General features: G+C 38.9%; 2 protein-coding genes across 3 annotated transcripts in view; one reads left to right on the forward strand and one right to left on the reverse strand.

Moving 5' to 3' along the window:
* LOC121311174 (integrin beta-1-like) lies at positions 1–15,975 on the forward strand. Of its 2 annotated transcripts, none has more exons than XM_041243879.1 (16): positions 1–293; positions 1,312–1,381; positions 1,475–1,560; positions 2,188–2,404; positions 2,669–2,839; positions 3,279–3,463; positions 3,803–3,958; positions 4,362–4,457; positions 4,938–5,027; positions 5,248–5,388; positions 5,474–5,676; positions 5,763–6,001; positions 6,413–6,635; positions 9,528–9,763; positions 11,659–11,825; positions 12,144–15,975. In XM_041243879.1, exons 2-16 carry the CDS (start codon positions 1,312–1,314, stop codon positions 12,207–12,209), a joined length of 2,346 nt encoding a protein of 781 aa, XP_041099813.1. In that variant the 5' UTR covers positions 1–293; the 3' UTR covers positions 12,210–15,975. The 2 variants fall into 2 exon arrangements, with proteins under 2 accessions (XP_041099813.1, XP_041099811.1); XM_041243877.1 differs by having other exon boundaries at positions 3,225–3,463; positions 12,144–15,974.
* Positions 15,720–17,124, reverse strand: part of LOC121307635 (trichohyalin-like) — a 15,474-nt gene continuing 14,069 nt past the window's right edge. The window contains exon 14 of the mRNA XM_041239858.1: positions 15,720–15,835. Within this exon, the coding sequence (XP_041095792.1) occupies positions 15,720–15,835 (116 nt within the window). The remainder of the gene's footprint in view (positions 15,836–17,124) is intronic.

Genomic DNA, 17,124 nt, shown 5'->3' on the forward strand with positions numbered 1-17,124 from the left:
TCTAAACATCTTTTTAAATGAACTGTCATTTTAAGTGAGAGGTATTGGTATTGTTAAATCTCCTCCCGTTTTATAGTCATTTCTCTAAAGACATTTAATAAGAGTTTATGGGCTTCATCAGCAGCTGCTGTTTCTTCAGTTTCTTTTTGTCACTATGAGACCAGTCAACAGTTAATTCCAGCAACAGAGCAAAGGAAACCACTGCCTGCTGGAGTCTCAGCGCTGGATGTACCTTCTCTGTGTGTGATCACGAACAAAGAATCCAAGTAAATGAGCAGAAACTAAGAGACAAGGTGAGTACTGCATGAACTGCACAGCATACAAACTGTATATGTGTGCAGATCACAATCTAAATTATATGCTTATAAAATACAAAAAAGTTCATTATCACTCAATTTGAAGCCTGCAACTTTAAATTGCAATTGAATTATAAGCAGAATGGACTATGTATGATGTTATAGTTGTTATGGTTACTATTATGATTGTTCTTATTATTGTTGTGATTAATTCATTTTTGTTTATTGGTTTCACATGTATAGATGCTTGCATTACACAATGATACACATATACATAGATTTTAGCTTGGGGGACTTGTGTGCTTACAAAATACAATAATTGACCCTTGATATACTGTTTAATACCCTCAGTCTGCATTTCAGTACGGGACTCATATGGTGCTTAAGTTCCCATATAATTGTGGTGGTTTGCTACAGTTTATGAGATCCATTCAAATGGCTTCCTTTTGTGTGATGATATTTAATGGAATTGCTATAAAAATCCAGCACAATCTATGGGATAAATGGTCATGAATCTTTGCTTTTTTTCATAGTATTTCTCATATTTTTTAAGACTTTTATGTGCAATTTTCCTCAATGTCTATCGAAGTGCAAACATGCATGTGTAATTAAATATGGTCATTCAATGGCATACAAATCACAACTAAAATTAAAAGCAGTATTGCAGATATTTCCATATTTCGTATTTTAATCTCTATTCAAAAATCATCTTCTCAGAGAAAGACGCAGTATTTCCATTTTTTGCGTCTGGTTAGAATGTCCCTTGTTTCTTCTGATGTTCTTTCGATTCCTCTTTTTTTTTAAATAATAAAAATGCTTCAAACAACATTTCTTCCTCTATTACCTCACAACACAACACTGTGCTCTGCACGACCTATAGGGAAGTCATTACTGTTGCCTTCAAGTTTGTACATTTTGCAATAATTCCCAATATACTCGCTCACGTTTTTTTATTTATGCACGCTGCAATATTTGATGACAGTCATTTAAAAAAAAAAAAGTGTTTGTTTTTCAGATGGACCTGTGGTTGCTTTCTGTCAAGCTGTTTCTATGTTATTTATTGAATCACGTGCTCGGAAAGCAAGGTAATACGTATATGCAATTCACAACTTGCATTTGAAAATAACAAACAAAACATTAATTACTGTATGTCATTCTTGTTATATATGTCTTGACAGAACCAAACAACTGTCACCTGACCAGTGTGCAGTCATGCCAGGAGTGCATACAGGCTGGTCCACACTGTGGGTGGTGCACAAAAGAGGCAAGCAAATCTTCAAACGTCAATGTGTTTCTTCAACTTACATCACCCCGACAGTAATCAATCACTATATCTGTAATAAATCATAATCTGTTATTAAGCGGTTTCAAAAGCTTTCTGCTGAAGAATTAGCTTTAAAAAATTGAATTAAACAAGCAAGTTTAATGGATTAAAGTAAACAGAGATTTAACTACTTTGTTACGCTATAGGATGAGACCAGACCATGCTTCAAATTTTAACAACATTTTATTAGTTTCAAATACCCACATTATATCTATATTGAACGCTATTGTTTAGATACAATATGTGCCACTAGCATTAACAGTGTTAGGCAATTGATCAGATTAACTAAACCCCTGGAGAGCCCTTAGACTGATACACTGATGGTCCACGATGATCCTGGAGGAATTAGAGGCTTATCTGTCTGTGTATGCCACTATGCCTGCTATTTATACTATAGTAGGCTCAGAGCTTTCGTGACAACAATTAGTTTGTTATCTTATCAATAGAAATGACTTATTCAGCTGTTACTCCATTCAAGTGCAACCAACCACATACTACTCTCTTTTACAAGGTTACTGTGGTTGTTTAATATATTTTAAAATCTAGCCTTTTCTGCTTCCCATGAAGGACTTCCTACAAGAAGGACAGGTGGTGTCTGACCGCTGTGGTAAAATAGCCACTTTGATTGATAAAGGCTGCCCTGCACACCTGATTGAGAACCCAAGGGGCAGTAAGGTTCTGCTTCTCAATAACGAGACCACAAGCCGTGGTAGGGGACAGAGGGAGAAGCTGGATGAAATAACACAGCTGCAGCCACAGAAGCTGGTCCTCAGCCTGCGGATAGGTACGTTTCAAACATTCTATTGAAAGACTGAAGGTAATGGGCAGAATTGGGCGATGCATTCTGCTGTTGTGGACACTGCTGAACCCAATGATCATGTGTGATAAGACTCTCTCTTGGGAACCATCAGGTCCCCAGGTCCCATCCAATGTCCAGCAACTCACTGTGGGAATCATGTATCATGGTCCTAGTGTTCATTTTGATATGATGGGAGGTATATGGTATGGTGGGAGGTGTAATGCACAAATCAACTCTGTTCATTCTCAGGTGAACCCCAGACCTTTGAACTGAAGTTCAAAAGAGCAGAGGACTACCCCATTGATCTTTACTATCTCATGGACCTGTCCTTTTCCATGGAAGATGACTTGATGAATATAAAAAGGCTAGGAACTGATCTAATGAGAGAAATGAAGAACATCACTGATGATTTTAGAATAGGTAAATAACCGTGTGTACATGCATGTAGTGGAATAATATATGTGCTAGATTGTTACCTCAGGAGGCTGCAGGCTAGATCATAAGTAACATGAGTTGTTGGTCTCAGTGGGTCCTACTCTGAATCACAAAGCAACAAAAACAACTGAACACAATTGGCATCAGGAACCTACTGCTACATGCTAAGTCCTCCCTGGTTCTTTCTGGTGGGGAAGCTCACATCGCCTTTTTTGTGCGAGCTCTGGTCTGTAGATAAATAAAGAGAACTTTAGACTATAGTGCTGACAATCCATCATCTTCCCTGAGCACTAACATCTAAAAAAAGAAGACATGTAATATGCATGTTATGAGGGGGGGGGAATGAAATCAAACTTTCTGTATATTTCAGGCTTTGGTTCTTTTGTGGATAAAACTGTGTTGCCTTATATAAATACTGTACCAGAAAAGCTGAAGAACCCCTGCCACAGACACCACCCTTGCACAACCCCCTTCAGCTATAAAAATGTGCTTAGCCTAACCAAGAATGGGAGTTTGTTTAATGAACTCGTAGGAAATCAGCAGATTTCAGCCAACCTGGATCCTCCCGAGGGGGGTCTTGATGCTCTCATGCAGTCTGCAGTCTGCACAGTGAGTACAGCTGTTTCATCTGACTTCATTTGCTATGGTAGAAACTTTTTTTGCACCTTTTCGTGATACATTATTATTTGGTTGAGTCATTTTGCAGTATGAGCCTTAGGGACTTGTCAATAGCATGGTACTTTATAACTGCTGCTCTTATCTGTAATGTGATATTCTGCAATGTGATGTTCTGTAATGCGATATTTTACAATGTATTGTGTAAATAATAACTGTAATGTAGCCTATACATGGAGTATCAGTATAACACGTACATCATAAAGGGCTATGCTTGGTTTGGGTTTTGAATTAAGCACCAGCTGAGATCGCACTCTTGTTTGTTACACCAAGGAGCATATTGGCTGGCGAAATGTCACCCGATTGTTGGTGTTCTCCACTGATGCGGGATTCCACTTTGCTGGAGATGGGAAACTGGGTGGAATAGTTCTGCCAAATGATGGAAAGTGCCATCTGGAAAACGGCATGTACACCATGAGTCATTACTACGTATGTTTTATATTGGTTATTTCTAACTGATTTCAGAATAGCACACTAACTATTGCTCAACAACAGTTCTGATAGCAAGATGCTGTACATCCAGGGATATATACCTGATCAGATTTAGAAAAAGATGTTCTTCCTGGTCTCTCCAGTGCAGAGGTAGGTCTCAGCATATCTGCTTTTCAAACTAAGATGTACCAGCCCTGTGCAGAATGTGAACACAACGTACTAAACCTGGCCATTGACTCCTTCTGTCCAACCTCGTCTATGATTTTCTGTTCCTTATTTCAGCAAGAGCCTAATCCGAATTGTGGGAGGATTGGGCTTCCACAGAATGGGATTTTGCTGTGTTTCTTCTGTATTTGTGGTCCTTCCTTTTCTCATCCTGAAGTTGTCTTTTTCCACACAGGATTATCCTTCCATTGCTCATATCGCACAAACGCTAAGTGAGAACAACATTCAGACCATATTTGCTGTCACTGCAGATGTTCTGCATTTATATGAGGTAACAATAAAAATAATCTATTCTGAGCATTATCTTAGTAAAATGTTACAGCTACATGTTAAAGGGTGGCATTCAGTCTCCCCATGTCAGTGTTTCTACAAGTCGTTCGGGTTGCCTAATAAAATAGCACCTCATAATACGTTTTGAAAATGTTGTATGAGTGATCATGTCTTTAATCCTATTAGACAACAACGACCATATTTACCAAGGTGAATTAGTTTATTTTTTGTATTTATTTACGTATCGCTCCCAAGTAAAACAAATCTAGAATCGTACCAAACAAGTAAGAAACGATTAGCAAAGTTAATTTAATGAAGAGTGCCTTCATAAATCTGGACCTTGTCTGTTTGTTTCTAAAAATATCAGTTTACGTTCACCCCAGAATGTGCTGAGATTGTGAGATATCACCAACTCTACAGGGGGCATGTCAAAATGACAGCACACACCCTTCACTTACTGCCATGGTTACTTTCTTCACAGGGTTTAAAGCATCTTATTCCAAAGTCTGCTGTTGGAACTCTCTCAGACAATTCCAATAATGTGCTTCAATTAATCATTGACGCCTACTATGTGAGTGCTTTCAAATGTTCATTCAACTAACATGTGGCTGTTCAGTTGAACTCTAGCTTCAAATGACATTGTAATAGCTAGTTATGACATTTCCTTCAGTTGTGAAATGTAAGTAACGTAGAACTCCTTAAATCTCTGTGCTGGCGGAGCAGTGTCTGCTAAACTAATTGAAGAGCGAGGCCATTTGAGTTCCAATATAACCGAATGTTTTTTATTACAGGCGCTATCATCAGAAATCATTATGGAAAACAGCAAGCTACCAGAGGGATTCAAGATCAATTACACCACGTTCTGCAAGGACAACATCTTTCGTTCTGGAAAGGAGGGGCAGAGCTGCTCTAACATCTCCATCGGCGATGAGGTTTCTAGCACTTACAATTCCTTAAGAGGGTTTGCTACACCATTTATATCATCATATCACCTTTTCTTCTTTTTTTTTTTTTTAGGTAAAATTCAACATAAGTGTTACTACAGAAAAGTGTCTGAAAGATGCAGATGAGTTCCGGATCACAGTCAAACCTCAAGGTTTCAGCGAGGAGGTGGAGGTTATCCTGAGATTAATTTGTCAGTGTGAATGTGAAAAGGACAGAATCCCTGACAGCCCACAATGTACCAATGGCAGTGGAGCACTGGAATGTGGAGTGTGCAGGTAGATGTGGTGCTGCAGTTAGCTAAGCTGCCTTTTAGTTAGTTTTAATATTCTCATTTAGTTTAGTTTTTTTTTTTTTTTTTCAGGTGTAATAAAGGTCATATCGGTAGACTGTGTGAATGTGACATTAATGAAGGAGACCCAGTAGACATGGTAGATTTCTGCAGGGTAGGAAACAGCTCTGAAATCTGCAGTAACAATGGGGAGTGTGTCTGCGGGGAATGCATTTGCCACAAGAACAAGAACCCAGCCCATTTCTATTCAGGAAAATACTGTGAATGCGACAACCTCAGATGTGACCAGTACAAGGGATTGCGGTGTGCAGGTATGACATTAAAACCAAAATGTGTGTCTGCTTGGAAAAGAAAGGGCTGGCGGACCATAGGGCTTTCATGATTTAAGATGATCCTCTAAAGTAACATGTAGGGAAACTGACCAAAACAAATTTATTTTGAAATTAAATTGATGTTTTACAAAGAACAGTCAAAGCATACCTAGTTAGAAACATAACATGAATGCATTCCAAAGTACTCTAGCAATACTGCAATTTCTGTTTTTCATATGGGTTTAGATACATGTTTAATAGGATTTAGAGAACACATGTAAGACTATTAGCCTGTATTCAGTAGGGGCTCCCTCGCTATTCCACTGTGAAGCTACTGTCTTAATAACCTACCAAAACTTGAAGCCTAAGGGTTAATCTTTGTAAAATAAGCATCTGTCCTTTGGTTCCTAGGAAATGGAATCTGTGAGTGTGGTGTGTGTAAATGCGTCCCAGGATTCACTGGCAGTGCCTGCGACTGCCCTTTAGATACTGTGGCATGCATGGCAACAAACGGACAAATCTGTAATGGAAAAGGAAGCTGCGAATGCGGCCGTTGTACCTGCACAAACAGCAGCTTCCAAGGAGCAACCTGCGAGATATGCCCAACCTGCCCAGATGTGTGCACTGTGCACAAGTTGGTGAAACTTTTTTTTTTTAAGTCTTTATATAGCCAACCAAGGCCAGGTTCTTAACTCCAGTGCTGACTTGGGGGGAATGTCATAGAGAGGATTTAGCCAGACTGTTCTTCGTATTAGGGTTTCTTAATCAACAAGGTTAATACTCCCATTCTCCTCTTCATTACACGTCCTTAATAATACCGTGTAACAATTTTTTATTTTTTTTTGGTTCCTGGGTAGTAAGTGTTATTTCCTAATTGCTTATGCCTCAAAAGTATAGAAAATGGCTATTATTCCCCACAAACTTTGCTTTTGTGACCAGGACAGTGATATTTTGAAATTTACCTATTTTCCAGAACATTCCAGGTAGAGTCAGTGCTGAGTAAACTTGGAGTAACTTCTAGAACTTTCCAGTAACATAAATAGTAGTATAAATACAGGGGCCTTAAGCCCACCAGTTCAGTTTAGTTCCGACTGCCTAAGTGGATACATATCTGCATTTTTCTGAGATGGCATCAAGAGGCTGCAAGCATCCGGCAGACACATTTTGCTATGTCTGCGGTCAATTTATCAAGACAAGAGCGAAAAAGTACTCCGTGGAAGCATCTGCTAAGATGTGTGAGGCCTACAAGGCATATTTCGGCATGCCTGTCGGGGATCAAGACAAACCCTGGGCACCTCATTTCACCTGCGAGCACTGCAAAAAAACTCTGGAAGGTACGATGGACAATTGTTGCTCAGAATTTTATGTTATAGAATTTGTTAAAATTTTTAAAATTGTAAAAGTTTTTAATTTTAAAATGTTTTACAATTTTCAATGTTATTGAAAAAATATATCATATATGAAAAATGTTGCAAGAATCTCTTACACATTAGTCATGGGTGAAATAAATGTATTTTTGTAGGATGGTACAGAGGGGAAAAGAGAGCCATGAAGTTCGCTATCCCAAGAATTTGGCGGGAACCCACTGACCACTCAAGCAACTGCTACTTCTGTATGGTGGACCCTTCCAAACGTCGGACTGGCAAGAATGCACCTGCTATCACGTATCCGGACCTTCCTTCATCCATCGCCCCGGTGACACACTGCCATGAGCTCCCCGTACCCACTCCTCCGGAGAGAGAGCAGCCATCTTTAGAAGAGAGCAGCAAGTCAGAGAGTGAGGAAGACGTTGTGGATCCAGATGACAATTTCAGAGGTGGAGCTGAGGAGAGAAACCCATACTACCCCAACCAAAAAGACCTCAACGACTTGATTAGAGATCTTGGTCTCACCAAGTCCAATGCCGAGCTTTTGATGTCTAGGCTCAAGCAGTGGAACTTGTTGGATGAAAGTGTGCAAGTCGCAGATCAGAGGAAGCGTCACCAACCTTTTTCCAGCTTCTTCACCCGTCAAGATGGGCTCTGCTTCTGCCACAATGTGACCAGTCTGTTCGAGGCAATCGGAATCGCCTGTAACCAGAATGAGTGGCGCCTCTTCATTGACAGCTCATCCAGGAGCCTCAAAGCCGTGCTGCTCCATAATGGTAACAAGTACCCGTCTCTTCCCCTGGCTCACTCGGTGCACCTCAAAGAGGATTACAACAGCATCAAGACCTTGCTGGACGCCTTGAAGTATGACGAGTACGGCTGGGAGGTCATAGGAGACTTCAAAATGGTGGCATTCCTGATGGGTCTCCAAGGCGGTTTTACCAAGTTTCTCTGCTATCTTTGCCTTTGGGACAGCAGGGACACCAAGACGCACTACCACAGGCGGGACTGGCCACAGCGGACCAAGTTCTCTGTGGGGAGGAACAACATCAAGTGGGAGCCACTGGTGGACCCCCGGAAGGTGCTGATGCCACCACTGCACATCAAACTGGGCCTTATGAAACAATTTGTCAGAGCTCTAGATAAGGAGTCGGCAGCCTTCAGGTACCTTCAAGACTTCTTCCCTAAGCTGTCTGAGGCAAAGGTCAAAGCCGGTGTCTTCGTCGGACCACAGATAAAGAAGATCCTGGAGTGCAATGAATTCCCCAAGAAGCTCACTAGTAAGGAGAAAGCGGCTTGGAACAGCTTTGTCACAGTGGTTCGGGGCTTCCTGGGCAATCACAAGGCTGAAAACTATGTTGAGCTGGTTGAGACTCTGGTGAAGAACTACGGCACAATGGGCTGTAGGAAGTCCCTCAAAGTCCATATCCTTGATGCTCATCTTGATAAATTCAAGGATAACATGGGAGCATACTCAGAGGAGCAAGGCGAGCGCTTCCACCAGGATATACTGAACTTTGAACGCCGCTACCAAGGACAGTATAACGAGAACATGATGGGAGACTACATTTGGGGGCTGATTCGTGAAAGCGATTTACAGTATAATCGTAAATCTACTCACTTCTAAATCTTTTGTAGTCATTTTTGTATTACTTTAGTATAAATACATGTTAATTTGGATTCATATGTTGTTTTTTTCTGACTTTATGTGAACGAAATGACACAAATTCGCCCGTTTTCTCATTGGAAATAGGTAAATTTCAAAATATCACTGTCCTGGTCACAAAAGCAAAGTTTGTGGGAATAATAGCCATTTTCTATACTTTTGAGGCATAAGCAATTAGGAAATAACACTTACTACCCAGGAACAAAAATTGTGTTACATAGTGTAATCAGAGTTGACACGACCTTTAACCTCACAAACAATAACAGCACACTGAGCATAAGGCTGCTGTATATTGTACACTGTACATAAACTTATTGCAATCAGTGTTTTGTGCCTTTTTTACATTTACCAATTGTGATTACGTGATTAGGTGCTTCTAAAAAAATACGTTGGCTGTCTTTGCCTATCGTGAATAACAATTCAGCCTATACTATCGTATTTCCATTCTTAAAAACACACAGGCAATATGCTAACTGCAATGTGTTCTGTGTAGGGCGTGTGTCCTCTGCAGGGTCTTCAATAAGGGTAAAACCAATGAAGAGTGTGACAGGGACTGTATTTATTTCAACCTCACACTGGTGGAGGACCCCAGGGAGCTGCCACAGGCAGGCCAGAGCGACAGCACTCACATGTGCAAAGAGAAAGACCGAGATGAGTGCTGGGTCCACTTTGTATATGATGGTCACGACAGAGGCGATCAAGTCCATGTTCATGCAGTGAGAAACGCAGGTGGGAACCCAAACAATGCCTACTTCTTCCATTCTTTACTTTGATATTTAAAATGCCTGACAAACTTGACTCAAGTTTGCTGAAAAAACAAACTCCAAACCATCTCCAACGACGCTTCAGTTTCACAAACAACTTGACAATTAAACAAACTGATCTAGGCTATTCTTGATTTAAAAATAAGCGCTGCCCTTTATGTGACTTGCTTGTTGATCATAACATTGGGGCTTAGTTCCTCTGTCTACAACACAAGGGGAGTTGCATCCTAATCTGATGACCTCCGCAGTTCTTACAGAAACAGGAAGTTTCCTATAAACAAGAGATTTGCTCTTCAAAGATTTCAATCTGATTGAATCCACCTGCTGCTAAGAACATTTCAGAAATCAGTGAGCCAACAAAACGCAGAAAACTGATAATGAAGACAACATTCCCAAGCCGTGCCTTTCATCAGGTCTGGGTTCGATCTAGCTGAAGTTACCACTACATACAGCTATGGCCAAATGTTTTACTTTACCTAGGATTTTAGGATTGAGACCATTAAAAAAAAAAAAAACTTTATGAACATAATTTATATCTTTTAGTTAGCATCATGTAATCAAGAAACTATAAAATGATATCGCAAAAGTCTACCACAAGCCATAACAGTAGTATAGTATTTTATGTTGGATTTTAAAATGTCAAATTTTTCAATTTGTCATTTTTTCATTACGTATATATAGAAAACTACAAAGTGATATGTAATTTAATATGTTAACGTAACATTATTCAGCAGTTTTCACTTGACTTTACAAAGCAAAATTAGTTAATTCTATGGGGTGATGTAAATTTTTTAGCTAGAGCTGTACACTGTTATTTAAAAATCTAAAAGGACATAAGCCAAGTTAGCTTTACCTTAGAATTTAGATTGGGCATTTTGAAGTTATGAATTACATTATTTAAAAGAAAAAAAAACTGATATTATCTTCAGAAAGCTTCAAAATGAACTTTCAAATTGTCTAAAGCCAGAGAAGAATCCCAGATACTATCTGCTCTTAACAGGGCCAGATGTTCATAGCACCTCTCTAAAATGTATACCCCTCACTGTTCATGGACCTTGTTTCACCTGCACTAAATGTTAGTAAGTGGGGCAATGCATCAGAGTTAAGGAGGGTTTGGATTTACATTTGATACTGTTTAGATCTCCCACATAGACCCCACTATATCAATACAATATACAACATAAAACAATCTGAACATATTTTATGGTAAGTTGTAAACATGTTTCTCAATGTTGACAGATATTTGTATAACAAACGTTTGTACAATCAGAAGAATTTAATGATAACTGTGTTAGATGACTGCACCATAAGCAATTTTACTAAAACACAAGGGTTTAGTTACATCTGTGCAGTCAGACATGGCTATAGTCCTCTATGAAAAAAAAAATGTTTACATTCCTGTGAAATCATAAGTGTCCCATAATAAAAGCATAGCAAAGAGTAATAAAGCACAGTGAAAACATGGTAAAGCAGAGGTAGGCATTGTAAAGAACAGTGAGGCATGGTAAAGCATATTCATAAACATGGCAAACCAGGATAAACTGTGGTAAATGCAGAGTATAAATACGGGAAAAGCAAAGTAAAACTGCAAACAAACCGTGGTAAACACTTAGAAGGGAAACAGACACTGTTTTGTAGGAATTAGATTTTGGGACCCCTGAAAAGTCATACAATATATTTTTTCTTTAGTAGAAAAAACAGACACCTTAACTAACCCTCTCAAACCTACTTCAACACAAAGCAGCATTCACTATAGCATTTATAATTGTAGTTTAAACACTCCATTCCCCTCCTCTTTCACAGGCATTACAAATATTTATGCAATGAACAAACACTAATGCCATAATAATCTTTTACCAGAGTGTCCTTCAGGACCGGATGCTGTTCTAATTATTACAGCAACGGCTGGTTCTATTGTTGCCGTAGGGATTGCTGTACTAATCATATGGAAACTAGTCACAATCATCCATGATAAAAGAGAATTTGACAAATTCCAGAAAGAGCAGATGAAAGCCAAGTGGGATATGGTGAGTATAAATGAATATTCCAACATGTTTGTTTCACACAGTAGCAAATAGTTTCTTCTGCAAACCAAAGACAAACACGAGACAAAACAAAACAAACTCCATGCAACTGAAATAAACAGAACACATGTCATTATATTAACACAGTTTGGAAACTATCTGCCTAGGAGCCTTGATGAACTTTGAGTTAAAAAAAAAAGAAACAATCCTACATGCCCAGTGATGGAGTTTAAGAACTGCATGTTATTTTTAATGCTTATTTCATAATGAATGCAAGTGACGCATTCATCCTGATTAAAATGAGTATCTTCTTAATTACAGGACGATAATCCCATCTACAAAAGCGCTGTTACAACTGTGATCAATCCCAAATTCAAGGAGAGCTGATGGGAAAATTTTACATTTTCGAAGCACCTTAAAACAATGATGTATAGAAAAGATTCATCTTTTGAGCTTGTGATGCAAACTAAGGTATAACTAGGGTGGACAACATGAAATCATCCTCTCGGCAAGGCATTAGTCATCCTCTTGGGATCCAGTTGTTGTTTTGTTTTCCGTTTCCATTAAATCCATGAAACTTATTTTTAAAACGTTTGAGTTTAGCATGATTCATGGCAGTATGTTCTCCATGAAAGACCACTGATCCACAAAGTACCAAAATCAGCACACAAGCTGTATTTATGTAATTTGACAGAAAATTAATTAAACAGAAAATTTAAATACCAGGTAGATGCTGCCAGTTAAAAATGCTCCAAAACATTACACATGAGGACAATGGCACTTAATGGGTTAAAACGTGCTTCTCATTCATTTCCAACGGGGGGTTTGCACGATCAATGTCAGACTAAAGGTAAGAGAGTGAGACTATTCTGATTGTTAGTCTCACCCTCAATGCCTGTGCAAACTAGCCTGTAATGAAACCCCTCAACATTCAAAGACAAATGTCTTGCCATTCACCTAAACTACACTCTGCAGTAGTGCACAGGCAAGTGCGTTTTATGCAGATCTCAGTGTTACTAACTCCCCTTAATCACAGGGTAGTGATCTCTCATGTATAAAGACCTCTTTAACAATCTGTTTTCTATCTGTTTGATCATGTATTACCCTTCCTGGCTACCACATGGTTAATTGAAAACCTCGCTGAACATTCAAGGAGATACTCACAAGATGCTGCTGTTGTTAAAATCATTTCCTCTTCTGCGCTTTCCCTTGAGCGGGGACTTCCAGAATCCTCATCTTGCAGTCCCCTGATGTTCCTCTTTTAATACAATGCTTTTGTAGGAAACCCCCTTTGAGATTAAACAGCTCATCTGAAGGATGTCCTGCTCACTCTCATGATCACTTAATTGATTCGACAAGATTGTACAACAGTGACAGAGGCACACTGAATTAAGCAACTGAACGCGTTTGGTAGTTGGGATGAGGGAGCTCAGCATACAGACAAGGTCAAACTACAAAGGTCATGTCGGATAATCAAGGCTTTATTGCAATTAGAAACTACTGAACAGTGCCCATTATTTCCAACTATTTAAACACTTACATTACAGATTAACGTTTCTATATATTTTGCCATTAGTTTTATATGTTCAACATGTGGACATACCACCTTATTGAAAATATGTTTATAATATATGATACCAGACTACACCCCTTTGGGAACTTCACCCAAAGACATTTTTCAATTGAGATACAATGGGATTGCCAAGTCTTTCTCTTCTCTGGAGATGTACCGTGTGTAATTGGTTGCTGCTTGTAAATGTGTGATTTGTAAATGGTTATAAACCCTACTTCTTGTGTTCACTTATCCATCAAGCAACCAAAAAGCTATTATCAAATGAAATGTGGGACAGTCACCTCTCAAGCAGCATTGTTTTGCTCCTAGACATCTTTCGACAACTAAACATGCATTTCTTCCCATTTGAAAACCTACACAAACTGTGCGCTTGTCTTTTTTTTATGTCATTTATTTTTGTGTCCAAAATGTGAATAAAAAATAGAGCACTGTAAATGTTTTACATACATATAGAAAATTAAGTTACATTTCTATTACTGCTATCAGTACTATTTCATTATTATAGCTTGGTTCAGTTTACAGATCAATTTGGGCGACTGGGGTTTGGATTTGCAGGACACTGTGACATTCGTTTGTGCGAAAAGATGTCCACCCATCAGTTAAATAGTCAAACCTGCTTAATATCACTCTGGTTAATATCATACCACGCTTATTATCACATTGAAATGTCCCGACCACAATATAATGGGAGTCAATGGAAACAAGCTCCTGATAATGTCGCTTTGTTTAACGTCACACTCTGCTTAATATGAAGGAAATCTAACAGTCCCGCAATTGATTTCAATTCCACTCACTATCACTTCAAAATGCTGCATCAGCTGTCCTGTATTATCAACACGTTCTGTATACACTGTACTCAACAGCCTTGTGTTCACATGATCACACAGCTTGACTCGTGGAGATCACAAGTATGTGTTCAGTGTTTTTTGATCAATGCATATTAAAATGAAAAGGTCTTGGAAACTAAAAGATTTAAACATAGCTATCCAAGAAAGAAAAAATAACCTCTCACTTACAAACTTTCTTATCACTCGTCTACAATCTCAAAGACTCTTAAAAACAGGCATGCAATTATGAGAGCCTATCACAACTCTCAAATGGCTTCTACTTTGAAAAGAATCTGCACAGGGAAGCACGAGGACTCAGAGAACTTGTTACCTTGGTTTAGATGTGCATGTGGTGCTTGGTTCGTTCTGTTATTGATGAATACCTGATCAAGTCACTGCTTATTGACACTTGGTCCCTTTGAAGTGATACAAACAGGTTTGACTGTAACTGCCAGCTCAAACAACAAATGCACTAGAGTGTTGATGGATCGTTTCTACTGTCTACAAAACTGTCAATAGTATAAGCAAATATAATACCCCTTATCAGTAGGAGTAAGTATTGGGTTCTTATGTTTTTACACTCAATCTTAAACTATGAAGACCTTAATTTTAGATAGCTTCCTATACCCAGTTCTACCCATTGTAGTTTTAAGACAGCCAGCAGCCTCATCCTTCTATTTTATAGGTAGTTAGCACTTCTGTTAGCAGTAACATGTTCACCTGCCATTGCTTTGTGAGACAGCAAGTTCAGCAAGAAGCTGAGCAATTTAAGATGTGCAAATCCTATGTAAACACACTCCCATTGTAAGGTTACATAGCGTTTAACCTTCTGCTTTCAAGCTTGCTTGAAGTAATACCACAGACACAAAACTTGTTTGTTCTTTAGGTCTTTCCATATCCTGAAAATCAGAACTCAGAAAGTGGTAATCATTGGTAATCATTGCATGCACATGTTAAAATTTACTACAGCAATCAATGTACTGCAAAAGCAAAGCAAAGCCAATCAGTGTGCTGCAGTATTATAGATGCTTAAACAAGGGCTGTCAAACATCCTCAAAACAACTACACTTCGTTTCACAGACCCTGAACAGCTCCCATCTTGGACTACTTTACCTAAGGAAACATAAGGTCATCCAAGATATTAATCCTGGTCTGCAAGAGTTCTGTTTATCCCAAACTCATTGCTTTGGAATTCCCTCTGACAAGCCAACTATAACAGACCTGTGTGTTGTTTTAAAAAGGAATTTGTTTTCAGACAAATATGAAAGGGTAAGGGTTTTGCTTAAAGAGTTACTTTATATCATCTACATATCCTGTTGTGTGCGTTCTGTGTGATTCTCTCCCACCTCTAAATAAAGCAAATACTGCAGTAGGATAGTAAGCAGGTAAAAGCTTACACATGAGTAAAATGCAAATGATAAAAAGTATCTGTACCAGTAAATAAAGTAAGGGTTAAACAACATCGTGTCCTGTGAATGCGAGTGTGTTGTTACTGGCTTAAAGAATGGAATCTGCAGTGTTCCTTCCTTTCTGCATCTCTTTTAATACCTGCTGTCTTTCAGGGTGGCAAGCGATAACTGAGATAACAACGAGTTCGGAAAGATAGATGATATCTGAAAATAAATGAATACATACAAGTTTATTGCAAAGAATACTTCAATACTGCTGAAATAGTAATAGCAACTCTTCGCTGATCCATAAAAGCTTGATCAACATTAAACTAATAAGATTTAAGGGCAATATGTCTGCAAACATACCTATACAACTGCATATTTAAATATAATTATTTATATGACTGCAAGAATGCACCAACAAACGAACTGAGCCTCAGTGACTGACTCAGAACCAAATGCTTGCATGCGATCTCTGCTTCCAGACAGCCAGATCACACTACCTTTGCCACATTATTGATATGTTTCACTTTGCAATCACATAAGCCCCTTTAGTCATAGTTTTTTTTTTTTTTTAATTATGGATTAAATGCCTAGGCATAGCAAGATCCATTTAAAATGAAAAGAAAATCTGATGCCCGCAGTGTAATATCACTCACACAAAGATATTGACAGCACAAGAGCTAATACAGTAAAACCTACACAATCCAACATCACTTTGGACTGGAATATTGAGCCGGATTAGACAGGGTGTTGGATTAGTCAGGGTGTTGGATTAGATAGGGTGTTGGATTAGACAGGGTGTTGGATTAGACAGGGTGTTGGATTAGACAGGGTGTTGGATTAGACAGGGTGCTGGATTAGACAGGGTGTGATTAGACAGGGTGTTGGATTAGACAGGGTGTTGGATTAGATAGGGTGCCGGATTAGACAGGGTGCCGGATTAGACAGGGTAATGGATTAGACATGGTGCTGGATTAGACAGTGTGCTGTATTTACTGTAAAAAGTCAAATACTGTACCTAAAAAATCATCTTTACCTGAGTATAGCACAAGCCTGTTTAAACCATTCTCATCGAAAGACGTTCCCTTGTTTGTACTGTGCCTGCTACAGGATTTAAGGAAACTGTTTGCCTTGCTATTTTTACCTGGCTCTTTTTGGGTTGCTTCTGGTAAACGTTCAGCTATTTTGATAAGGGCACATTTTCTTTCAAGAGGGCTTGTCGTGTAGATGTTTCGACATTTACTTGCTGTTCAATAGCTGCACAATTCAGAATGGCGCAGGCGGGACATGCAAGTTACACGCAACAACTTGCTTTTGTTTTGATTGTTATACTAGTTTTGAACTTAGAAACAAAATACATGACCTGGTGCCACAATGCACAGTCAGATTTACACCGAATTTAGGCAGAAGGGACTCTGGAGTCATGCCAGATTCCATGATAGACAGGTTCCAGAGGTGGCAGAGGGTATCAAACCATTTAATTCAACTGGGATTTGGTCAGGACCCAC

Source organism: Polyodon spathula, chromosome 3 (genome assembly GCF_017654505.1).
Source record: "Polyodon spathula isolate WHYD16114869_AA chromosome 3, ASM1765450v1, whole genome shotgun sequence".
Classification (NCBI taxonomy): Eukaryota; Metazoa; Chordata; class Actinopteri; order Acipenseriformes; family Polyodontidae; genus Polyodon; species Polyodon spathula.

What these genes read in the sequence shown, in the direction of transcription:
- LOC121311174 (XM_041243877.1), top strand. Translation starts at nt 1,312, where the DNA reads ATGGACCTGTGGTTGCTTTCTGTCAAGCTGTTTCTATGTTATTTATTG. An exon ending in GGTCCTCAGCCTGCGGATAG is followed by an intron (nt 2,405 to 2,668) that starts GTACGTTTCAAA and finishes GTTCATTCTCAG; the next exon opens with GTGAACCCCAGACCTTTGAA. An exon ending in TGCAGTCTGCAGTCTGCACA is followed by an intron (nt 3,464 to 3,802) that starts GTGAGTACAGCT and finishes TGTTACACCAAG; the next exon opens with GAGCATATTGGCTGGCGAAA.